The following is a 26,249-nucleotide window of genomic DNA, read 5'->3' on the forward strand; positions in this document are numbered from 1 at the left end:
GACTTAACTTATTTCACTAAGAATAATACCCTCTAGGTCCTTCCATGCTGTCGCACACAGCAGGACTTTATTTTTCTGGAGAGTGGAATTATTTTCCACTGTTTTTTATATACCTCATGCATCAAAAATAAAAAAGAATGGGCCTCCTGTTATGTACATTTCCTCTTTTTTGCTCATGACAAAACAAGGAAATCTAGTGCGATGTTTGTCAAAAGATGCTGTGGAGGGAGTCGGGCGGTAGCGCAGTGGGTTAAGTGCAGGTGGCACAGAGTGCAAGGACCAGCGTAAGGATCCCAGTTCGAGCCCCCGGCTCCCCACCTGCAGGGGAGTCGCTTCACAGGCGGTGAAGCAGGTCTGCAGGTGTCTATCTTTCTCTCCCCCTCTCTGTCTTCCCCTCCTCTCTCCATTTCTCTCTGTCCTATCCAACAACGATGACATCAATTACAACAATAATAACTACAACAATAAAACAAAGAGGGTAACAAAAGGGAATATAAATAAATAAATACTATAAAAAGATGCTGTGTGGAGATTCCCCCAGGGTTCTGTGCAGGGTCACTCTGGAGCACAGTGAGCCCTCTTCCTTCACAGCTGACCTGACGTGCACAGCTCCTGATTCAGTCACTGCTGTGTCTTTGTTGGAACCAGGTGCGATTATACCCACTTTGGTAAGCCTGGTGTGTGTGTACACACACACACACACACACACACACACACACACACACGGAATCAATGAAGGCCACTGACAGTCAGAATCTCATTGAGACAAGGCACTTCTCATATTCACACTTGCGCAGTTTTCAAATGTCTCTGTTCACAAACATCACCTTGCCAACTAAAGACACCAGTGCCCTTCTTGGGGCACTGGATACCTGGGGTGAGGCTGGCAGGCTGCGCCACAAGCAGCACGACGTTCACAGGCTTAGCACTACTCAGCTGACTTCAGTGAGTGGCGGAGGGTGTGAGGCCCACCTCAGAACCTTCTGCCATTCCGAGACTTAGCCCCAAGCCAAGCAGGGCTCAGTCTCTGGGGGCATCTCCACTCCTGGGGGGTGGGATGGCGTGGGATGGAGTGGAGAGCAAGTTCTGAGCTAATATGGCTCCTTAACCTGTTCACACAGTCCTCTGTGCGTGGTCTCCCGGAGAGGCCCCGGACGACCGAGCTGCTTCTCTTTGGACTCACGTCACAGTGTTTCTGCATCACGTGGCAAGTTCCTAAACCCTCTCCCCTCTCTATAAACTAGAAACGTAACAGGAATAGCCCCTGCAGGACTGCATTCGATGCCGTGATACGCGCCAGAGCTCTGGCACAGCATCTGACAGCAAGCAAGCGGTTAGCATCCGCAGCTACCGCCAGTGCTGACATTGTCGCGGTCGTCCGGGAACAGAGCCGCCACCCTATGGACACGCAGGGAGAGTGTGTCAGGCACCCTGAAAATGGCAGGGGGAGGAAGACCTGACTGTGGCCACAAAGGAACCCACCCCCCAGTATGACCTTCCATCTTCAGAGCTGGTTTATAAAGCTGGAACACCTCTCCTTTCTCTTTCTTTCTTTCTTTCTTTCTTTCTTTCTTTCTTTCTTTCTTTCTTTCTTTCTTTCTTTCTGTATTTCTTTCTTTCTTTCATTTTTTTTCTTTTTCTGAATTCTTCTTGCTACCAAATCAAATGCATATTCTCAGCTCACCAAAACCTGACAAAGTCGCCCTGAAAACGCTGGTCCTAACTTCATGCTGACAGGGTGAGTCCTAGGCTATCTGCCTTTTGGTTCTGGGCCTCGATACCCAGCACCCAACAAATCCAGGGAGTCTGACATCTGCCTTCCCACACCCAGAATCCCCGAGCACCACAGCAATCCACAGAGGAAGAGGAACCTCACCGCGAGGGTACAGCCTGCTAGAGGGAGAAGGGAGGGGCAGGAGGAAGCATCTCTATCCAGTTCTTTCCTGGAACTGGAAAGAATTGCTCTGTCTGTATTTCTGGCATGATTATTTTTAATGATCTTTAACCCCGCCCCCAACACACACACACACACACACACACACACACACACACACACACACACACACACACACAGTCCAGCGGACAGAAGTTAACAGTCTCAGATGAGCAAGACAGAGGTACTAACTAGTGAGAACCTAACCTGGTCTGGCCTACCCTTCTCTAGGGAGTGTTTGCTCTGTACCCAAAGAACAGTTTGAGTTGGATGAATGAGGGAGGGAAACAGGGTGAGGGGTCCTTTTGCCCCTTCCACCTCGCTCCTCGAGCTGATTGCTTCCCACTCTTCTGCGCTGAAAACAGGCAGCCACACTGAAATAAGCCGAGGAGATTCGATTCAGTTAAAGCAGGCCTGGCTCCAGGGCAGTTCTAATAAAAACCAGAAGCATTTACATCAGTGCAGTGGACAAAGACAAAAACGCTTAATTGGTTCTTGATCCTCCTCCAAGTAGCTGGACCCTCAAGAGACAAAACCAAATCAAAACCACCTTGTTTCAAAGCCTGTATTACAAAGGCCTAGGTGCAAGGCCTGGCCTGTGAAGGCCGGCTGGGAACAGGGCTGGGCTGGGCTGGAGCCCCAAGCTCTTGCTGGGCTTTCCTACCCAGAACACTGGCTGGGCATCACTCGAGGTGCCCGGGCAGGCTGCCCCCGGCTCAGAGAGAGAGAGGCTCACTGCCCACTCTGGCGCGCTTTCCAAAAGCCGCTGGGTCAAAGACATTCTGGTCCACTCTTGCTCACCAAAGAGGGGTCTCAGAGCACACTTCCGGGAGGGACTTCTTGGGGTTCCTGTCAGTGAGAGGGTTCCATCTCTGGATGAACCGTGATGGTCTGCGGCGAGGCAGAGGAGAGGGGGGAAGTAAGGAGGCGTTGTTCAGGTTTTCTGCCTGATACCGTTGTTGCTGTACTTAACCTGAGAACACCAGGCTGAGGTGTTCACTGAGTTTACGCTGCGAAGGCATTTTCACCTCAAACAGGCTCTTTGCTCTTTACTTCAACTGCAGTAAAAAAAAAAAAAAAAAATCCAGGAGTTCTCAGTATCTTTGCTTCGCCTCTGACAGGGACCAATGTCCATACCTCACAGATCGATCACATGCTGTTAACTGATGGCGGATAAATTCATTCTTTCTGAGTAATATTTTGTTATTTATTTATTTTTAATGAAAGAGGTACAGATGATAGATAGATAGACACACAGACAGACAGACATACAGCAGATAACTAGATATACCAGACCACTCCTCGGATCTGGCTTACAGTGGCGCTAGTGATTGAACCTGGGACCTCAAATCCTTAGGCATGAAAACTTGTTGCGTAACCATTATGCTGTTACTCCAGCCCCATTTTTTTTTCTTAAGGATGTGAGTTTGAGGGGCCTGGCGGTGGTGCACCTGTTTGAGCGCACACATTACAGTGTGCAAGGACCAGGGTTCAAGACCCCAGTCCCCACCTGCAGGGGGAGAGCTTCCCAAGTGGTGAGGCAGGTGTCTCGTTGTCCCTTTTCCCCTCTATCTCCCACTCCCTTCTCAATTTCTCTTTATCCAATAATAAGTAAAAGAAAAAAAAATTAAAAGGATGGGAGTTTGCAAGCTTTTAATTTTATTTTAAAGAGGACAGAAAGAAACAGTCAGTCAGACATACAGAGACAGACATACTAAGATAGAGCTTAGCTCTGCTTTACAGTAGTGTTAGGGACTGAACATGGAACCTTGCAACCTCAGGGATGAGAGTCTTTTGTGAAGCCATTATGCTGTCTCCCCAGCCCAGACAAAGTCAATTCTAAAGAGACTGGAAACCAAACCTGTCTCACTGGAAAATGTTTAATCCAGTGAAAGAAACAAGCTCCTTGCACACTGCTGCGGAGTAACGGCCAGGTAATCATGGGGTTAGCAAGACCGCGTCTGCTAGGGCGAGATTAAGTAGCACGGCAAGTGCATCCGTCCCGCACAGCCAGAAATCAAGAAGAAGAGGATCCCTGAGTGCAGGTAATTCAAGAGCCTTTACAAATTTTTAAAAATATTTATTTATTTATTTTCCCTTTTTTGTTGCCCTTGTTGTTTAACATTGTTGTGGTTATTATTGCTGTTGTTATTGATGTCGTTGTTGTGGACAGGACAGAGAGAAATGGAGAGAGGAGGGGCAGACAGAGAGGGGGAGAGAAAGACAGACACCTGCAGACCTGCTTCACCGCCTGTGAAGCGACTCCCCTGCAGGTGGGGAGCCGGGGGCTCGAACTGGGATCCTTACGCCGCTCCCCGATAGGACAGAAAGAAATTGAGAGAGGAGGGTAGATAAAGAGAAGGAGAGAAAGACGCCTGCAGACCTGCTTCGCTGCTTGTGAAGCAGATTCCCTGCAGGTGAGGAGCAGGGCAGGGGGTGGGGTGGGCTCGAACCCAGGTCCTTGCACATAACTTTGCGCTTAACTGGGACACCGCCACCATCAGGTAAAGTAGGGCTGCAGAATCTGCCTTCTCGTTGCCCTCCCAGCCCCCCACCCCCACTGGGGCTCAGTGAAGTCAGTCTTTCTTTTGATACACTTCCTTTCTCCACTGGGTCTAAGTTAGTGAAGCAAAGCTTCCCTTCAGGTAACTTTGCCCCAAATTCAGCAACCCCAACTTGGAAAAACTTTTGTAGGAAGCTTGCCTTGCTTCTGGTTCCTGCCTCATTACTCTAAGGAAAAAGGTCTTTAATTAACCACAAGCTCTGTGTTAATTACCAAGGCAAATGGGTGGTAAGTACAACCACTGTTCTCCCTGAAGAGAATCCCCTGGGGGCAGAGGAGGCTCTGAGGCAGAACCTCCCAACCTCCGGCAGGTGTGGCCGTTCTCCGCTCTGCTGACCAGGTGCTATTTTAGAATAACCCCTGGAGCTAAGAGGTCGGGTATTTTCTCGGGAAGGCTGTGTTCTTTCCATGTGGAAACACCTACGCCTAGAAGCTGAGGCGGACACAGCCTGCTTTACTATTTCAGTGCTGACAACCTGCAATGGAAAAGTTCTTTGCCAAACCTTTTTTGGGGGGGGATATCTGTGGCCTTTCTCAAGACAGCCCCATCTCCTCTAGCTACTAGATGGCCCACTCTAAGTCACCCTGGAAGATGGAGTGAACTGAGAGAAAGCTCTCTCTCTCTCTCTCTCTCTCTCTCTCTCTCTCTCTCATTTCTATTGGTGAGCCCAATATACCCAAACACTGACTGTGAGGATGTCAGTGTCGCTTCTGGTATTGCCCCACCTCTAAAGGGCATATTTATTTATCTGGGAGGGGACAGAAACTCCAAAAGCTTCCTCTTCCAACCTGACCCCCTCCTCGCACCAACGAGTTAAAAAAAGTCTTTTTTTTTTTGCTTTAATTAATCTTTTTTTCCTTCTGATGTTTATTATTACTTTTACATTTTATTTGTTTATTATTTATTAGACAAAGAGAGACATTTAGAGGGGAGGAGATAGAGAGGGAAGGAGAAACACCCGCAGCCTTGCTTCACTGCTCATGAAGCTTTCTCCCTATAGGTAGGGACCAGGGGCTTGAACCTGGATCCTTGGGGCACTGAGCTCTTAATGAGGTGCACCACTGCCTGGCCCCCAAAATGGCATTCTCTCTCTCTCTCTCTCTCTCTCTCTCTCTCTCTAACTACCAGAGTACTGTCTAGCTCTGGCTTATGGTGGAGCAGGGGATTGAACCTGGGACTTCAGAGCCTCAGGCACGAGAATCTCTTTGCATAGCCATTATGCTATCTGCCCCTCCCCTAAGAAAGTTTCAATGGGAGTGGCACAAAAGACCCATGCTAGCTGTTCAGAGACCCCTCGAAGGAGGTCTCAAAACTTGACATCAGGCTCAACCTGACGCTGTTGACTGGCTACAGAAGAAGGGCAAACGCTAGAAGAAGAGCCCCCTCACTGGGTCGATGCATTTACTCTCTAGAAGAAAATCAAGTTCCTTGCAACAAGTTCATGGCAATTACTCTTGTGCTTAAATGATAATGCTATAATTAGAAGCAATTAAAATCCTGTCTGAGAATGACCTGCTCAGTCAATGTCAATGAGGATACTCCTGAAAGAGGCCCCAGGAAGAATTTGCCTCTCCCCTTCCCAGGGATGCCGACATTCCCAGCTTTCACAACATTCAGAAATGCTTCTCCATGACAGGGATCGTGACTCAAGTTTAGGGTCACCGGATCGTTAAAAACCCCGGTAGAGGGTCCAGGGGAAAGAGAAGTCGCGTCATTTTGTGCTAGAGAGCTTGGGATGCTAAGACAAGGGAGAACAGCGCCTTAGGGAAGACAACACAGGCCACGCTCTGCCCCTTGCCCCCGGCCTGCTGTGCCTGCTGCCTCCCACCGACATCCAGCCATGACGTCTCCGGTGTGGGAAGTTACGTTCACATCCGTGCACAGAGAAGCACACGGGAGCAGAGTCTGCAGGAGGGTGGTTGCCAGGCAGTACTCCAGTGACAATGAACTCTGCCCTGACGGCTCAGGACGAGGCCCCACAGTCGGTGCACAAACAGTGACACTTGTCCTGATGAACTTTTTTTTTTTTTTTTTTTTAAACCTTAATTTATTTGCCTCCAGGGTTACTGCTGGGGCTTGGTGCTGGCACTACAAGTCCATGGCTCCTAGTAGCCATTTTTATTGGATAGGACAGAGAGAAGCTGACAGAGGAGGGGGAGACAGAGAGAAAGAGAGACACCTGCAGACCTGCTTCACTGTGAAGTGACCCCGCTGCAGCTGGGGAGCCGGGGGCTTGAACTCTGATCCTTGCGTGAGTCTTTGCCCTTCCTACTATGTGCGCTTAGCTGGGTGCACCACCGCCCGGCCCCCAGTGATGCAACTTCTTTCTGTGGTGGCTTTGCCATTTCTCTATAGGATCCGAGAGCCATGTGGCTTCATGAATTAGGCCAAGAATGGGATTATTTTTAACTGGGTTCAGATGTTACCTTGGGTTAAAATGGGAAGAGTTGGGAGTCCGGCAAGTAGCGCAGCGGGTTAAGTGCACGTGGCACAAAGCGCAAGGATCGGTATAAGGATCCCGGTTCAAGCCTCCAGCTCTCTACCTGCAGGGGAGTCGCTTCACAGGTGGTGAAGCAGGTCTGCAGGTGTCTGTCTTTCTCTCCTCCTCTCTGTCTTGCCCTCCTCTCTCCATTTCTCTCTGTCCTATCCAACAACGACATCAATAACAACTATAACTATAAAATAACAAGGGAAACAAAAAGGGAATAAATAAATATATATTTTTAAAAAATCACCAGTAGCACCTCTGATTTGCTCTAATGTCCCCTTTCCCACATCTGCTACTTAAGTTTTGACTGCGGTCTGTCGGCATCCCAGAAGCCTCTCTGCTATCAGTCATGAAGGCTTCCTTCCTGCCCTTGGGATTTTTACAGGAGCCTTTACGTGCTGGGTCAGCCAGAACAAAGCACCCAACTTATCACTGACTGCTGTGTTTGTGTTTGGAGGTCTCCTTAGTTTGAGAAATGCTGGAGCCACTCTCTGCCCTGATCCAGCTTTCTCGGCCTATTCTCAACTCTGACACCATCTTCCCAGAAAGTATATTTTAGGCCACCTAAAACATTTCCCACCTCCACCACTGCAAGATTTGAAGCAGTGAGCACCCTGATCTTGGATTTATTGTTTTTCAATTAAAAAAAAAACAAAAAAAAAACCAGTGGTCCGGGAGGTGGCGCAGTGGCTAAGGCACTGGACTCTAGCATGAGGTCCTGAGTTCAATCCCCAGCAGCACATGTACCAGAGTGATGTCTGGTTCTTTCACTCCTCCTTTCTCTTATTTATAAATAAATGAATCTTTTAAAAAAAAAAAAACAAAAACAACAACAGCCAGAGTTTCTCAAAGACGTGACTGCAGTACAAGGTTGGTCTGTCCCATAATGGAAGGAAGCAGAGAGTGAACCAGTGAGGTGCTGATACTTCTTCTTGGGGAAATGCGGAGACATGCTCCTGTGAGAACAAAAATCCTGTAAATGAACGTTTCCTCAATAAAAGGCGCTGGAATAGGAAAAAAAAAAAATAGCTTGGGGCCGAGTGGGTGTGCCCCTGGTTGAGCACACATGTCATAGCACACAAGGACCTGGGTTCAAGCCCCTGGTCCCCACCTGCAGGGGGAAAGCTTTCCAAGTGGTGAAGCAGGGCTGCAGGGGTCTTGGTGTCTGTCTGTCTGTCTATCTCCCTCCCCCTTCCTCTCAATTTCTGGCTGTCTCTATCTAATACATTAGAAAAGATAATAAAAAAAAATTAAAAAGAAAAAAAAGGGTCATGGTCAAAAAAGACAGAGCCAGTTTAAAGGAGTTCCCACAGGCAATATTTTGAGTATTAAAAAAAATAAATAAGAAAGAACTGAGTCCAAACTGCTACTTTAAAAAATGTAAGGGCAAGGGGCCGGGTGGTGGCTCACCTGGTTGGGTGCACATGTTACAGTGTGCAAGGACCTGGGTTCGAGTCCCTGGTCCCCACCTGCAAGGGGGAAGCTTTGCAAGTGGTGAAGCAGTATTGCAGGTTCTCTCTCTCTCTCTCTCTCTCCCCAACCCTCTCTCTCCCTCTTCCCTCTTGATTTCTGGCTGTCTGTACCCAATAAATAAAGATAATAAAAAAAAATTTAAAGTAAGGGCACATAGTGTGGGGCTAGGTAGAGGGGAAAAGGACACTTATTTCTTTCAGATGAATGCCAGCTACGGAAAGTAGAATTGCAGAATTCGAAAAGCCATCCTTTTTCAACCATCAGTGTATAGCTGATGTAATGTCCATCCATGGGTACTGAAGAGACCATAGCCACCAGGTGGGAGGTTGCTGGCTGGCAGAGTCCTTCTTAACTCCAGGCAGATAAAAGACACCCTGGTGGGGAAGGGATCAAAGGCTCAGATTTTCACCAGCTGAATCAGCACTCACGGGCTGTCTGGATGGGCTTGTGGGTCGGCAACGACTCCCTCCAACGCATGGGGTCAGCTCAGGACCTCCTGCTCTTCTGCACTGAGTCACATCCCACAGCCAAGATTTTCTTTAATGGCAATTATCTCCAACTCATACCTCTCCCTTCAAACAAGCAGTTGGATCCAACTCCTCCCTTGCTGGCAAGCCTAACCTGGCTACTAGAGATGACACATCTGTCTGCCATAACGTTTGTTATTTTTTTCCCCTCAGGCAACCAACCTGCTGTTCTCCCCTTACCAGTGGTCAACAAAGAAAGAGGAGGGTCACTATGGACCTTGGGAGTGATGTTCAGAGCAAGGCAATCAATTCTGGAAGAAAAAACACAGAGACCTCAATGCATGATTCCTGAAGACTGTGCAGTCTGCAAACTGATGTCTTGGGGCCAGATCCCCTGGAAGTGGAAATATCTCTCCAGTTCTCCCCACCACATACTCAAAATTCTTAAAAGTCTGAACACAGGGGGTCAGGAGGTAGCTCAGCGGGTTAGGCGCATGTGGCCCAAGGCACAAGGACCAGGTAAGGATCCCAGTTCGAGCCCCTGGCTCCCCACCTGCAGGGGAGTCACTTCACAGGTGGTGAAGCAGGTCTGCAGGTGTCTGTCTTTCTCTCCCACTCTGTCTTCCCCTCCTCTCTCCATTTCTCTCTGTCCTATCCAACAACGAATGACATCAACAACAACAACAATAACCACAACAAGGCTACAACAACAAGAGCAACAAAAGGGGGAAAAATGGCCTCCAGGAGCAGTGGATTCATGGTGCAGGCACCGAGCCCCAGCAATAACCCTGGAGGCAAAAAAAAAAAAAAAAAGTCTGAGCACAGTGAACCTCTGCATGGCTCTGGGTCTTAGATGAACTGCTTTCTCTCCATTTGTCTTCCTGATCCACTGTCACTTCCTGTGGGACACGTCCTGTGGCCGCCTCAGGGCGTGAGAAGTGCCCTTCTCCCGAATCCTGCCGCACAAAGCCACCTGCTGCTCTCTGCTGCTAGACTTGTTGTGGTCTCAGTCCCTCAAGTTCCATGGGGGCCGTCTCTTAGTTATCTTGGCATCTCTGGTGTTGGGCAGAGAGCCTGACACATGCTCGATGAGTGAGTGACTCAAAGAATGGGTGAATATTTGTCACAGGGAGCTGAGACTCCCTGTTTTGACTCGGCAGCAGACACACTGAGGCAGGAGGAAGGACAGAGAGAGAACGTTGCTGTTCCGGTCACAGCATGGCGTTGAGTCTCTAGGTGGGGTGGTGAGCTGAGGGCACTGGGTGGCACCAGCCCTCGAAGATGGACAGAGAAGGACCTGAAGCTGCCTGGAGCCTCGGACCCTGCAGGAAGCCCCTCTGGCCCCACTTGGCTCCTTTTAGAACTCAGATTGCCCATATATCAGGCAAGAAGCCAATAACGAAAATATTTAAGAAGCTCACCAAACTCAGCAACAAAGAAACGAGTGACCCCATCCAGAAATGGGGAGAGGATATGAACAGAAGATTCACCAGATGAAGAGATCCAAAGGGTCAACAATCATGAAAAAATGCTCCAAGTCATTGACTGTCAGAGAAACGCAAATAAAGACAATAAGATACCACTTCACTCCTGTAAGAATGTCATACATCAGAAAAGGTAACAGCAGCAAATGCTGGAGAGGGTGTGGGGTCAAAGGAACCCTCCTGCACTGCTGGTGGGAATGTCAATGGGTCCAACCCCTGTGGAGAGCAGTCTGGAGAACTTCCAGAAGGCTAGAAGTGGACCTGCCCTATGACCCTACAATTCCTCTCCTGGGGATCTATCCTGAGGAACCACACACACCCATCCAGAGAGATTTGTGTACACCTGTGTTCATAGCAGCTCAATTTGTAATAGTCAAAACCTGGAAGCAACCCAGGTGTCCAACAACAGATGAGTGGCTGAATAAGTTGTGGTCTATATACACAATGGAATACTACTCAGCTATTAAAAATGGTGACTTCCCCTTCTTCACCCCATCTTGGATGGAGCTTGAAGGAATCACGTTAAGTGAGATCAGTCAGGAAGGAAGAGAAGGATGAATTATGAGATGATCTCACTCATGGACAGAAGTGGAGAAATAAGAACAGAAGGGGAAACACTAAGCAGAACTTGGACTGGAGTTGGTGTATTGCACTAAAGTAAAAGACTCTGGGGTGGGGTGGTGGGGGAGGGTTCCGGTCTGGTAACAGGATGGCAGAGGAGGACCTGGGGGCTGTATTGTTATATGGAAAATTGAGAAACGTCATGCATGTTTGAACTACTGTATTTTACTGTTGACTGGACAACATTAACTCCTCAATAAAGAAATTTAAAAAAAAGAGAAAAAAACCTGTTAAAATTGCATGTTTAAGGGGGAGAGACACCATTCTGATTATACCAGCACCTTTGCCCAGAGGCAAAAACCACCAAAAACAAACTGCAAAAGTGGAGGTCTCTCTCATGGAACTGTGCACAGATCTAGAAAGTAAACTCATCTCAGAGTCAACATGGCTGATTTCTGTCCCCCACAAGGAGTCCATTGGGAATTCCAATTTTATTTTGGGGATGACTTTCAACTTGAGGGGTTCTGCACAGGTGAAAATAAAGATTGCGTGAATCTAACAACTAACACAGCGGCTTGGGGCTTTAGACACATTTTCCCAGAAATCACTTGCATGTGGACCATCAGCGCACTCATTAAGAGTTTATTGTTCTTATAACTGCGTTCTCATTAAAGTCAGCCCGATTCCCACATCCCATTTAAACCCTCTACTGGAGCTTTCCCTCTGCCTCTCCGATAGCTGCTTCTCCTCCGGTGCCTTGGCCTCCCTAAGGATGCCCTCATGCCCACAGTCTGCTCAGTAAGTGCCAGCTGCTGTTGCTCTATTATTAAATTGTTATTGAAGTCATATTCTGAGCCCAGAGTTCTACACACACACACACACACACACACACACACACACACACACACACACACACGCACACACACACCATAGACTTAACTCTCAAGAGCCTTGACCTAGATCGCTGTCGTAAGCTCCAGTGTTTGGCTTTCACGTGTGAAAGGCCATACCCAGCTGGGTGAAGGGTGCTTCCCCCCTACGGTGATTGTCCATGGTGGGGGGGAAGCAGGCTCCACTCTCAGCAAGGCTACAGGAATTGGTGAGTGGGCCACAGGAATGCACACTCCGCTGATCTTGCAGGATGGGGCCTGGCCTCCCGTCTCTGTCCTCTGTGCCACGTGCAACCCTGGTCCCGGTCAGAACCCCCAGCACCATCCTGCACCCGTGAGGCTAGGGGCGGGGGGACTACAGAGCACAGGAGCACCAGATGACTGCGGCTTGCCTTCTAGTTCAAAGTCTGGGGCCAGCCTGGCACATGCAGAGAAAACTGTGCTGCAGGAACAAGATGAGAGCGAGACTTTTCAAACCCCCCCCAGGCAGTCTCTCCTCATAGCAAATAGTGGGACCCGTACTTGGGCCCTGCTCACTGTGCTTTCTTTTTTTTTTTTTTTTTTCATTTTTTAAAAATATTTATTTATTCCCTTTTGTTGCCCTTGTTGTTTTATTGTTGTTATGATTTGGTGTCATCATTGTTGGATAGGACAGAGAGAAACAGAGAGAGGAGGGGAAGACAGAAAGGGGCAGAGAAAGATACCTGCAGACGAAGCGACTCCCCTGCAGGTGGGGAGCCGGGGGCTCGAACCTGGATCCTTATGCTGGTCCTTGTGCTTTGTGCCACATGCGCCTAACCCGACACCCTAGACTGTGCTTTCTATTAAATAGGCTGGCTTTATCAGTCAGAGGAAAAACAGTGAGCTGTCTAGCAATAGGCATTATACTTCATATGCTTCAATCTCTCTCTCTCTCTCTCTCTCTTTTCCTTTTGGCATAAGGGTTATTGCTAGAGCTTGGTGCCTGTACTACAAATCCACCGTTTCCTGTGTCCATTTTTTTTCTTTCTGTTTTTAATTTGACAGGACAGAGAGAAATTGGGTGGATAGAGAGAGAGGGAGAAAGACAGACACCTGCAGACCTGCTTCACCGCTCATGAAGCATCCCCCCTGCAGGTGGGGAGTGGCGGCTTGAACCCTGGTCCTACTTTGTGTTTCTCAAACCTCACTACCTACTGAAAGTATGCTCATGGTATCTTTCTTCTATACTGTTGCTTTAAGCCGTAAAGCTACCACTTCTAGTAGGAGCCTTAAGTGAAGTTGACGATGGAGGTGTCTTAGCAGAAAGGAGAAACGCATGATCGGTCACCGCTGTGTGGATGGACCTAGACAAGCCCAGAGTGCCTAAGGACCCAGCTTCCTCCGGGCAGAGAGCAGGACGTCGACCAAGTCAGAGGGGCTGAGTGGACTCGGGCCCAGACTAGGATGCTATAAGTGAGGGTCAGAGCCCCAAATGCAGACGGAATCAGGAAAGATGGTATTGAAGAAGTGAAGGAACTGCACTAGAGCACAAGAAGTCAGGAGGCGCTGGGAGTCTGTGCCAGCGATTTTATGCAGTCTGAGCTCCATCCCTTGTTACGTTTAGTGTGGGCCAGCGCTCTCCCAGACTGGCGTATACTGACCCTCCCACACCACCCCCGCCTCTCTGGCTTTCCCTGAATTCTCACCTAATTCTCTTACCTGTGATGAGAACTAATGCTGCCTCTTAAATTGTCAATTTTATTTATTTATTTTTAATGTCACCAGGGTTACTGCTGGGGCTTACTGCCTGCATAATGAAGCCGAGCTCCTGCCATCCACCTACAATTTTTTTTTCACTTCCTTTTTTCTTTTGGAGAGAAATTGAAGGAGGGAGGAAGACAGAGAGGGAGAGAGAAAGAGAGACACCTGCAGACCTGCTTCACTGCTCATGAGGCTTCCCTGCTGCAGGTGGGGAGTGGGGGGCTTCAACTTGAGTCTTTATATATGGTAGTGTGTGCACTCAACTGGATACACTACTGCCTGGCCTCTAACACTTCCTTTTTAAAAAGAAAGAAAGAAAGAAAGAAAGAAAGAAAGAAAGAAAGAAAGGAAGACAAAAACATGAGAATGTTTTCAAGAAGGTTTCTCTGGAACTCTTTCCCACTTTCCTTCAACAGACCTTCCCTTTTCAGTATTTGTCTCCTATCATGCATTGTCTCATGTGCACATGCACACACACACGCACACACACACGCACACACATACACACGAGTCAGTCTTCCCAGCTTTATGGCGGCTTCACCTTCCTGAGCGTGAACAGACGTGCCACGACTCTGATGAGCAGTGAGAGTCCATGTCCTTGTCAGAGCAGAGAAAGGGTGCCTGGCACTGCGGGTGTCCCCAGAGTGAGCCGGTCCTGACACCTGACAGCTGACAGTGAGACCACAAACCCGCAGGCAGAGGGTCACGGCGTGTGCCAGGCAGTCGCGCTGAGGACACAGGATAAGCAATCCACCAGGAGTGCTCGAGGGTCACTGTGTTGCAGTGCCAATGGTGTTTTCAGAGGGAAAACCGCAGGAGAAGCAGAGCCCACCAGATACGGCCCCCCCAAAGGCAGTGTGCTGGCCCAAGTTCAGGGCATGCAGATTCATGGTCAAGTACGTGTGGGGGCTGATCACAAGCACAGTTCAGGGGCGGGGCAGTGGTGCGTCGGGCTTGAGGACACACATTCCCATGTGCAAGGCCCTGGGTTCAAGGCCCTGACTCCCATCTCCAGGACAGAAGCTTCATAAGTGGTTAAGCAATGCTACAGAGCTCTCTCTCTCTCTCTCTCTCTCTCTCTCTCTCTCTTTCCCTCTCCTGTCTACTCTCAATTTTTCTCTGTCCTGGCTAATAATAGTGATGATGATGATGATGATGATGATGATGATGATGGTGAAACACAGGGGGTCTGGAGCCAAAGTGCCTGGATTCCAGCCTTGTGCCCTCATTTCTTATGCCATGAGAGTCTCTTATCTCTCTGTGGCTTGGTTTCCTCCTCTGGAAGACGAGGTAAATAACCAGGCAGCTGTGAAAACTACATGAATCATCAATCTGTGTGAAGCTGTCCATGCCAGGCCTCAAACAGGGGAAGCATTAACCCTCAGGGCTGCTTTACTGCCCTGGTTACCACCACACCGGCCATAACATCTGGACCGCCCGGCCCATGCATTTCCCACGGCCTCCCCAGCAACAGCACCTGACTTCACCGGCTTCTCCATCCCCGCGTCACCAGGTGGCGCCACTGGCTCTGCTGCCAGGTTCTAATTCTGACAGGGAGTGTGTGAGGGACTGTTCTCCCAGGAGATGGGTTCATAGGAATTGGCGGGTCCGAGTCTGAGCAGCCCGGATGCCTGAGCCTCACTGCAGCTGGATCTCTGCTGCCAAGAGGCAGGGAGGCCATGTCACCCACCTCCACAGATGCTCCTTACCCGTGACGTGGAGCTTTTCTTCAGTGACCTCGGCCTTCAAGTAGATTCGGCCCCTCTTCTCGGTGTGGTCCATGCCACACAGGCTCGGGACGTTTATCACGCACTGTTTGTGGACGTTCATGTCGCAGGCTGTGAATCAAGAGAGCAGAGGGTGAGGCTGGGCATCTGGACTCCACGGGCCTCTTGCTTCTGTGTTTTGAGGCTTTAGCAGAAGTGGGGAAATGTGCCACCCTCCAACTCGATACTCTGTTATGCTGTTTCTGGTGACATGAAGAACTGTTAGCAGATGTCCCCTACAGCACAGGATTTGTGTGAGTGACAGCATCCTGCAAATACCCACGCCATATCTGCACGGCCTTGGGGGAAGCCAGATATGCCTGCCTGTCGGCGTGTGGACGCTTCCAGAATCTCAGCCGTCTATGGCACTCACACAGGTGAAACACACAAGGTACAGACTTGTTCAGATGCTGTGTGCACAGCACAGAGGCGGATGAGGTGCAGATTCTAAACTGTGGGCACTCTATGCCAAAGGATTTTTTTTTTTTGCCTCCAGGGTTATCGCTGGGGCTGGGTGCCTGCACTTTGAATCCACGGCTCCTGGAGGCCATTTTTTCCCATTTTGTTGCCCTTGTTGTTGTTGTTGTTGTTGGATAGAACAGAGAGAAATCAAGAGAGGAGGAGAGGAGGGGAAGACAGAGAGGAGGAGAGAGAGAGATAGACACCTGCAGACCTGCTTCACCGATTATGAAGCGACCCCCCTGCAGGTGGGGTAGGTGAGGAGCCGGGGGCTTGAACTGGGATCCTTGTGTGTATCCTTTGCTTTGTACTATCTGAGCTTAACCCTCCGTGCCACCGCCCAACCCCCTTTGCCAAAGAACTTAAGCCTTTCTGAGCTCACTATTCAGACTGAGAAGCTGTGTGTTGAATACAGGAAATTCATAAAATGTTCCTTCCCTCAGCCAACTGAATTTTCGAGAAGGCTGAAGTACATTTGCTTTTTTTTTTTTTTTAAAGAAAACTTATGTTTGATATTTTAAACCAGTCTTCAAATATTTAAATATTATTGCAAGTACAACAAATACATGCCTGGCATGATAAGCCCTTTCTTACCAGCTGACATTATGTGGGTTGAGACAGAGATGATAAAAAAAAAAAAAAAAAGATAAGTCTTATTGCAGTGAACCAAAGAAACCCTGAAAAGAACCCGGCGCCGTGAACACAGACACAGGTCTCAGTGTGGGTGCGGCAGTTTTGTCTTTGCACCTTCAGGCCGCCAGGAGGAGACGAGACACCAGCATCGCCACACGGCCTTGGCGGGCGACTCACGCTAGCTGCCACCTTCAGAGTTCTCCTGCCTGGTTCATCTTGAGGGTTTTGGTTGGTTTTAACATGCTGGAGTGAAGTGAAGTGAGAAGGGTGTGGTAGGTGGAATCCCAGGCAGTGTTTGCCGGGACTGAACACTGAAGGCAGGATAGAGTAGACACAAAGAGGTTAAGAACAACCAGCTGATTCACAAATGTGGACTCTGTCTAGGCTTCTGCTTCCAAAGATGACTGTTCAAAAGTCTTGTACCTTGATTAGGTGAAGATCAAGGTTCTTGGGGGGAAGAGGACGGGGGGGGGGGGGGGGGGTACCGACATGACTCCTACTGGCCAAATCCTATCTTTATGTGCTTACCCAGGTGGAATTTGCAACTGAAAAGAAGTAAATGCCAGTGAGGTCACAAGGGAGGTGTAGGAGGGGTGTGTGCTGGCTCCTCCTTGTCTTGCCCTGCCATTGAGCGACTTGAGTATCCTGGGGGAAATTCTCTGACTCCACTTCCTACGCTGCAAACAAACCACTTAGGTGCTTGCTAGCTTCCCTTTTCCCAGGCAGACGGGTGTTGTAGCCCTGTGAGACTGTGCTCTAGAAAATAAAAGGCCCAATAATTATCCACTGCGGGGTCTCGAGTACAAATAAACCCTTATTGAAGTAAGTCAAGGGCCTAAGAAGTCGCACAAGATGATCACAGCTTTTCTATGCCTGGTTTCTTTCCTCCTCGGTATTGGGTGGAGGTACCTTCCAAACAGAAGAAGGAGCAGACTGGAAAAAGAGCTGATGTCTTCACCACTGCTGCTCCGCTCTGTGAGCTCACCTCTCCTGGGCTGGCAGGAATCTGATCCAGGCGCGATCAGGCAGGGTGAGTGACCTTAAGAGGCTGTCCTGGTTATTACTCTGACTGTGGTTTCCATGTTAAGGGGAGCCTACTAGATTTTTCCACAGTCCACCCACTAATTAGAGACACAGGAAGATAATGACTATGGTTGCTTAGCTTATTCTGAAGCCAAACCAAATGTGGAATCCGGGGGGTGGGGCGGGCTTCTTTCAGCCCATGGCATTTGCTTTTGGGGTTTGACTAGCCTGCATTTTATGGTGAAGATGTCTACTGGGGGAAGGGGAGAAGAGGGAGAGGGAAGTGACAGCGCTGATTTCATTTATAGACTGGGTGCCTTTGTGGGGTGTGTGTATGTGTGTGTGTGTGTGTCATAACTGGGCGATCAAGTCATTTAACAAGCCAGAACTCTGACAGCAGAGAGATCACACACGGCTTCAGAATGGGTTAGATCTGAACACGTTCCCTGTCTGTTGACAAGCTGGACCACAGTGGAACCTGCACTGCTCTGTAAGCCCCTCGGCGTGAGCTGCACAGCCTCTTCCTCTGCTGGAAAAGAAAACTCACTTACTGTCACATTTCATCCCTTGGTGGATGAGTCCGTACAGCAGTGACCCGCAGTGATCGCAGAAGGTGGGGCTTCCGTAAGTGTGGATTTTAAACTTGTGCTTGCTCCTGGGGTCCTGAGGAGAGAAGCAGCACACTGTTCATTTCTGTTAGGGCGAGAGCACACAGAACGTTCTGCACCAGGTCCCGCTCAGGGCCCGGCACGGCACGACCCTGCCAAGAGCTGATGGCACCAGCGCACCACTGTCTGTGGTCACGCAACGAAGGAGGGGGGACTGGCAGCTCTCTCGCCTCGCGTTCCATTTAGTTAATTTATTTTTATTATTGTTTTTTTTATAGCCACCAGGGTTCTTATTGGCGCTTGGTGCCTGCACAAGGAAGCTCCCGCTCCCATAGCCATTCCCCACCCACCCCTTTTCTTTTCCTTTTTATCTGATAGAAGTGGGAGAGATTGAGAGGGAAGGTAGAGAGAGGGGAGAGAGAGAGAGAGAGAGGGGGAGAGAGAGGGGGGGGGGAGAGAGAGAGAGAGAGATCTCCAACACTGCGTCACTGCTTGTGATGTTTCCCTTCTTTACGTGGGGGCTGGGGGGTTGAGCATAGGTTCTGTTTTCTTTTTTTCAATTTTACTAGTGATTTAATACTGATTTACAAAACAACAAGCTAGCACATATAACTCCGCCCCATTTCTACCACCAGAGTTCTGAACCTCCACTCCCTTCATTAGAAGATACAGCAGGTGAAGATATGTGCTGACTGTTATTTCTACAACTATCTGTTTACGTCTGTATATATTTACCCTTTTTTTTTTCCCATGGTCCCATCTTTCCTTTCCAAGTCACACCCAGACCTATTACTACTTCCAAATGTCCCTCCCTTTTTCCTCTTCTGCCTCTGGGTCATGATGGAGTTGGATGGACCTAAGATTCTTGAACGTGGCGACGTTCGTCTCCCTCCAGGGTTATCACTGGGGCTCAGTGTCGGCACCGCAAATCCACTGCTCCTGGTGGTCATTTTTCCTCCATTTTATTAGATAGGACAGAGAGAAACTGAGAGAAGAAGAGAGAAAGATAGACACCTGCAGACCGGCTTCACTGCTTGTGAAGCGGGGTCCCCTGCAAGTGCGCCCTACGCAGCTCTCTTTAACACGGTGATTTAAGCTGCGCCGCTGCCAGGACCGCCCGCACTACATTTTATTGGGCTGTTTTCGTGCTGAGCGGTGAGACGCTTCTTTCGCAATGTGGTTTTCATGTTCTGGGTCTCCCGCTGAGGCTGGGACTTCTGGACCTACGGTCATGATGATCTTTGAGGGCAAGCACAGTTGTGTTGACAGCTATGCCCCCCAGTGCCTAGCACCAGTGCCTAGTGACTTCAGCTGAATGATGCTAGTTTGGCTGCGTGGGGTTGGGAAGGTCTCCTCTTGGCCCATGTTTGCAGAAAAAGCCTTGACCCAGACACGCACCACAACTGCCAAGCACACCCCCCCTACTTGCACTGTCCTGTCGAAGGCTCAGCTGCATCTGTGTGGGGAGACACCGGCAGAAAGATGGAAAGTGGAAATTCACCAAGGGAACACTTTTCGCAGCTGCCCGCCTGCGGCCGATGCCTCACCTTCTCTTGCACACCTCACACAACACTCAAGGCAGTGGCTTCCTCCAGTAGCTGTTTTGGCCCTCAACTCAGTGACAAGCAGGCCAATTAAAATTACATACAGCATAGCATAGTGATGAAAGAGTACGGACTCTGGAATCAGACTACTTGGGTTAAATCCCAGAATCACTGCCTTGTTAAAAATTCCTTTTTAGAGAGCCTGGCGGTAGCGCAGCGGGTTAAGCGCACGTGGCGCAAAGCACAAGGACTGGCGTAAGGATCCCGGTTCTAGTCTCTGGCTCCCCACCTGTAAGGTAGTCCCTTCACAGGCGGTGAAGCAGGTCTGCAGGTGTCTATCTTCCCCTCCCCCTCTCTGTCTTCCCATCCTCTCTACAGTTCTCTCTGTCCTGTACAATAACATCAACAATAATAACTACAACTACAATGAAAAACAAGGGCAACAAAAAGGAAAATAAATATAAAAATTTTTTTTAATTCTTTTTTAAATCCCTCCTGCACTACTGGTGGAAATGTCAATGGGTCCAACCCCTGTGGAGAGCAGTCTGGAGAACTCTCAGAAGGCTAGAAGTGGACCTGCCCTATGACCCTGCAATTCCTCTCCTGGGGATATATCCTAAGGATACCAATACACCCATCCAAAAAGATCTGTGTACACTTGTGTTCATAGCAGCACAATCTGTAATAGCCAAAACCTGGAAGCAACCCAGGTGTCCAACAACAGATGAGTGGCTGAGCAAGTTGTGGTCTATATACACAATGGAATACTACTCAGCTATTAAAAATGGTGAATTCACCTTCTTCACCTCATCTTGGACGGAGCTTGAAAGAATCATGTTAAGTGAGATAAGTCAGAAACAGAAGGATGAATATGGGATGATCTCACTCACAGGCAGAATTCAAAAAGCAAGATCAGACAAGAAAACACTAAGCAGAACTTGGACTGGAGTCGGTGTATTGCACCAGAGTAAAGGACTCAGAGTAAAGGGGGTGGGGGGTGAGAGGAGGGTTCAGGTCCTGCAACATGACAGCAGAGGAGGACCTGGTGGGGGTTGCATTGTTATTGTATTGTTATGTACTGTTATGTAATGTTACGCATGTGCAAACTATTGCATTTCACTGTCTACTGTAAACCATTAATCCCCCAGTAAAGGAATTTAAAAAATTCCTTTTAAAAAAATCATTAAAAATTTTTAATGATCTTTATTTATTGGATAGAGACAGCCAGAAATCGAGAGGAATGGGGAGACAGACGGGAAGAGAGACAGAGAGACACCTGTGGCACTGCTTTACCACTCAAACTTTCCCCAGGTGTTGGGTAGTCTGCCAGCTCCCCCTGGCTTCTGCTTAACCAAGCACCTGTATGCCTGTATAGGGATTGGTTTGAGCCCACTCAAAGCTGCGGTCTATTTACATAAATCACTTTTACATTTACATAAAGCACCACCCTCCCTCCAGGGCATTGGTGGTTCTCACCTGCTCCACCCCCTCTCCTTGTCACACCCTGATCTTCTCCTTGTCACACCCTGATCCTCTCCTTGTCACACCCTGATCTTCCACCAGTCACTTTTCGCTCCACCCTCTCTGTCACATCCTGTTTCCACCCTACTTGGAGAGTATAAAAACAGCTGCTCTTCTGATTAAAGACACTTGGAAATTGCTTTCCGGCTCTGAGAGTTCCAGAGCGTATCTCCTGTGAAGTTAGTGCGGCACGAGCTCCTGATCCCTCTCCCACGCAGCAGCCTAGATCGGCTCCAGTTGAGTTCTCTCCAACCCAGAGAGCACTAGCTCGGGAAGAAGCACCCTCAGGCTCTCCCGGCACCCAGGCAGGTGGGGATCGGGAGCTTGAACCTGGGTCCTTGTGCACTTGACCAGGTGCACCACCACCCGGCCCCGCAAAAGTTCCTTAATCTGGGTGAGGTTCCGGGGCACTGCTGTGGTGTTTCCTCTCTCACTGAGACTCTAGGTCTGAAATAAAGGGGACGGGGAAGCCAGCCTGAGCGTAGGGCAATCATGGTCTTTGAGTGCTGGCAGGCAGAGCAGGAAACGTGCCCTCTTGGAAGTGCCACTGAGACTAGGTGATGTCGCCACGGCCCCCGCCTTCTCACTGTCTATTTACTATCCCGGCTCTACGGCCTGTGAGTAACTTCGAGGTAAGTGGCTGGTGAGTCCGGAGGATGGGATCTGACCCATGGCTGCGTCTTTTAACTCTGATTCCCACCCGACAGCCGTCAGAGATCCACCTGTGGCCAGGTCCTGATTCTTAGCGTCTTTTCCCTTTTCTGCTCATGGTTAAAGTGCCTCTTTAGAGAAGAGTCAACCACCTGCTCTGCAAATAAAGTTGTATCTGAGTACAGCCATGGCTCATGCATCTCTTGCGTTCTTTGTGGCTGTGAGAAACAGCCCTCGAATATTCACAATCTGATCCTTAAGAGGAAAAGGCTGCCAGTCCCTGCTGAGGACAGTGATCTTTCAAGTGTGAGCCCTACCCAAACTAGAATCGCCTGGAACCTGTCAGCAATGAAATTACCCCGCCCTCCCCTCCCACGCCGATGGAATCAGAACCTGAGGACACAGTGTCACTCTTGTTGAGCTTCTCGCTACTTTAGGAGGAAGGCGGTGTGGTCCAGTGGTGGCGCACCTGGTGGAGTGCACAAGGACCTGGGTTCAAGCCCCTAGTCCGCCCCCTGCAGAGGGGAGGAGAGCTCCACAAGCAGTGAATCAGGGCTGCAGGTGTCTCTCTGTCTCCCCATCTCGATTTCTCTGTTCTACCAAGAAAAATAAAGTCTAAATTAAAAAAAAAAAAAAAAGGAAAGTGGTTTGACAAATGCTTCCTAAGTGCGTGCTGACTGGTGCTAGGTCCATATGTGAGTAGATGAGGTATTCTTGAGATGGGCAACTCGTTTATTTTCTAAATGTCGTGAAAAGCCAACACCTCCCTTGAGGAAATAAATGCTTTTCCCTCCCAAGTAGCAGCTGTGAGAACAGCCTCAGGTATGAGCTTCGCCTCCCTCACTGTTGTGTCTTATCACACGGAGCACGAGGAAGATAAGAAGAAGGCAGAGGAAGCAGCCGGCCCCCCTTGTCTCCCCCAAGCAAGGCATCACTGGCGCTGGGTAAGTGAATAATGGCTCCCCCATGGGTCCCGGCATGCCAGGAAGCTTCGGGGTGGCCCTTCTGCCAGTCAGCTGTCACACAGATCTCTGCTGACGTGGCACGGAGACTTCTTTTCGGGGAAAGCCCAAGCCTGGCCCCCCGATCCCCGTGTAGAGAGGAAACGATCGCGTCCGCCGCCTGTCAAGTGGGGAATGGCCGAGCCTTGGAGTTCTCAACCTCTCAAATCACGGAAGCAGCCACGGATGTCAACACCTCTGCTGAGTATGATGGTGACGCCACCGCCTGCTGGCTGACCACTGTGTGCGTGTGGGGACTTCACCACCAGCCAGACCTGCCTGCAGCTTCTGCCAGGGACCTGAAGACCTGTGTTCTGATGCCAGCCTTGACACGGGCTCAGTAACTTTTTATTTATTTTTTTTCCTCTCGGGTTCTCGCTCGGGATGAGTGCCAGCAGGCACTAGGAATCCACTACTCCTGGTGGCCATCCCCCCCCCCCCCCATTTTATTGGGTAGGACAGAGGAATATGGAGAGAGGAGCGAAAGACATAGAGAGAGGGTGAGAGAAAGATGGACACCTGCAGACCTGCTTCACCGCCTGTGAAGCGTCCTCCCTGTAGTGCAGGTGGGGAGCCGGGGGCTCGAACCTGGATCCTCACACAGCAGGCCCCGGCTCTTTAAGACCCTGTGTGTTTTACCAGGTGCGTCACCGCTGAGGGCCCAGAAGCTCAGGGACTTGGACATGGTCATCTCCTTATCAGTGAAGCAGAAACTCTTATCACCTGCCTACGGCACAGCCTGAGGGTGAGTTAAACACGGGGAACGTAGAGAGGGATCTGCAACCTGAAAACAGCTGCCAAGAGATCACCGCCCCAGTCCTGAGACCCTGGGAAGTGAGCGGCACGGTGCACGAGGTTTCCCGACGGTAGCTGAGTGACTTGGGTCTCAACAGGAAGAAGAGGACCGTCAGATTCTGTCCTAGCAGGGGACTGGATCTGAGGCCGAGCTGGGAGAAGGCAGGAGGCCTTCGCTGTGGCCCCGAGTCCCTGTCCTCTGCCCAGACTGCCTGTCCGAGGCAGACATCCTAAATGCAAAAGCAGACATCCCTGGTCCACACCTGCGTGCGGGGGTGCGGGGGTGGGGGTGGGGGCTTCACAATTGGTGGGCTGTTCTGTAGCTCTCTATCCCCTGCCCCTCTCCTGCTCTCCCTCTTTTCTTTCGCCTGCTACCAAAATGAAAATAAAAAATTTAAATAGTCACCAGGAGATGGTGGAGCGTTGTGCAGGCACTGAACCCCAGCGATAACCCTGTCAGCTCTGGGGAGAGAGAATGGTAGCAGGCTTCGCTGGACGGCCACGTCACTCACTACGAGGCAGAAGTCTGCCTTTACATTCTGAGTCCTTTTGTCTCGCTTTGGGTGGGCCCTTAAATAAATGCTTGTGAAAAGAACTCCTGGGTCTTAACAAAGCATACTCCCATCACCACACGCTGAGAATTCTAGCTAAGTCACTGCACAGAAAGTTCCCGGAAGTCTGGCTGCACTTCGTGCTGCTGTACCACAAGATTTCACCAAGTTAGAAACACCTACCCATTTAGTGTGATACATGCGAATTTTGCTTTTTTTTTTTTTTTTCTTACTGCCTAGGTGCTGGCAGCCTCTCATTAAGTGGATATGAAACCTGCTGTCGTATGTCACAAGGCTGACATGACATTACAAGGAGAGGGAGAAATTTTCAGCTCCAATGCTGCTTCTGTGGTTGGCAGGAGGAAAGAGGTTTCTTGATGAAACCAATGGTCACAGGCAGAAAGGAGACATAACTCACAGTTCGAAAACCAGACTTCTGAAGGGGAAAATGGAAATTCCAAGTTCTGTTGCAAGCGACGGTGAGCCTGTTTCCTGCACTGCAGCTTTCCAATATAGCAGCTGAACTGGCCATCCTTGGGAATGATTCTATTAGTACTTTCAAAGTCTTTTACCTGCAACGCCATCATCCCAACTATCATATGTTAAAAAAATGAGACCCTCCACCTGCATGTTAGCTATTGGGCTCAGGCAAAAATTACTAAAGTCATGGGCCCCTGGGAACATAGCTCAAATAAGATTTCTTAGCTTCTTCCCACCCCAAGATCCCTAATTTCACCTACCTTTTGGTTCCCCCCCTTTTTTTTTTTAAAACAAATTGTCCTGCTTTCTATCTTACTGCCTTTCAGCCACCAAATTGCAGACACTACAATGATTTCATCCTGACTTTCCTGGGCAGACGCCCTCACCAATGTGTCCTGGAACCTCACCCCTCACCCCCCCCAGGGAAAGATAGAAACAGGCTGGGGGTGTGGATTGACCTGCCAACACCCATGTCCAGTGAAGAAGCAATTACAGAAGCCAGAATTCCCACCTTTTGGTCCCCAAAAAGATCTTTGGTCCATACTCCCAGAGGGGTAAAGAATAGGAAAGCTTCCAATAAAGGGGATGGGGTAAGGAACTCTGGTGCTGGGAACTGTGTGGAATTGTCCCCCTGTTATCTTACAGTCTTGTTAATCATTATTAAATCACTAATAAAAAAATTTTAAAAACTAGATCCATGGATATATATATATATGACGGTCTGACCTGACTGGAACTCAACCTTCCCTTCTTTCTATGTGATCTATAAACATCTGGAACTGCAATGTTCAAGGATGGCTCATCTGATGAAGGCATTCAGATATAGCAGAGCTCACTGCAAATGCCCTGTTCAGCTGCTGAGCAGAACAAAGGCAGGCCTTGGCTGGAGGTCCTATTGGCTTCAGTTATCCACCCTTATGTCAAAGTCTCTGCTACCCCCCCCCCCCCACACACACACACACACACACAGATTTCTCTCAGGGAACCAAGCCTGTGTCACTCAAGGTTGGAGTTCAGACTAAGAGTTTCTGGAATAGACCGGCTATTTTATTTGTTTGTTCATTTATACTGTTTGAAGCCCTGGGGTATGCCGTTCCCAATGACCCAGACCAGTGTAGTTCCTTCAAGCTGTTCCTTCTAAATACCAAGAAGAGAAAAAAACAAAACAAAACAAAAAACCCACATTTTCACCGTCTGATAGGGTGGTTTTTTATATTTATTTAATGAATCATACTGTAAGCCAAGCTTGGGTCTAAATGTCACCCACTTTCTGAAGACATAAGCAACACCAAAGAACACTGAACCAAGGGCAGATCTGGCATCATTTCTGTGATCTTTTAAGTTTTTGGGAAACAAGTCTCAAAAATCCGTCCCCTTTTTTTGTTCAGAATTCTGGCTTAAATTGTGTGTGTGTGTGTGTCTGCACGTGCACACGCACTGACATGAGAGCATCATGCAAACCTGATACTCTGACTAGGGCGATTTATGTAACGTGGGAATCGTTACGATTGTTATACTGGTACTGAGCAAAGTTCCCACTGTCCTCAGGCTGCTGGGTCAGCCTGGTGGACTCTGGCTGGTAGACTCTGGTTTCTGACCACTGACCATATGTGTCTGTATCTTGGTGAATGTTAC

General features: G+C 49.2%; 1 protein-coding gene across 2 annotated transcripts in view; it reads right to left on the reverse strand.

The window, feature by feature from the left end:
• The window catches only part of PRKCA (protein kinase C alpha), a 362,209-nt gene that overhangs the window by 111,525 nt on the left and 224,435 nt on the right, over positions 1–26,249 (reverse strand). For both annotated transcript variants that reach the window (XM_060202620.1, XM_060202619.1), the window contains exons 4-5: positions 18,015–18,126; positions 15,292–15,420 (exon numbers count right to left, since the gene is read on the reverse strand). In XM_060202620.1, coding sequence (XP_060058603.1) covers positions 15,292–15,420; positions 18,015–18,126 — 241 coding nt within the window. The remainder of the gene's footprint in view (positions 1–15,291; positions 15,421–18,014; positions 18,127–26,249) is intronic.

This window comes from Erinaceus europaeus, chromosome 12 (genome assembly GCF_950295315.1).
Source record: "Erinaceus europaeus chromosome 12, mEriEur2.1, whole genome shotgun sequence".
Lineage (NCBI taxonomy): Eukaryota > Metazoa > Chordata > Mammalia > Eulipotyphla > Erinaceidae > Erinaceus > Erinaceus europaeus.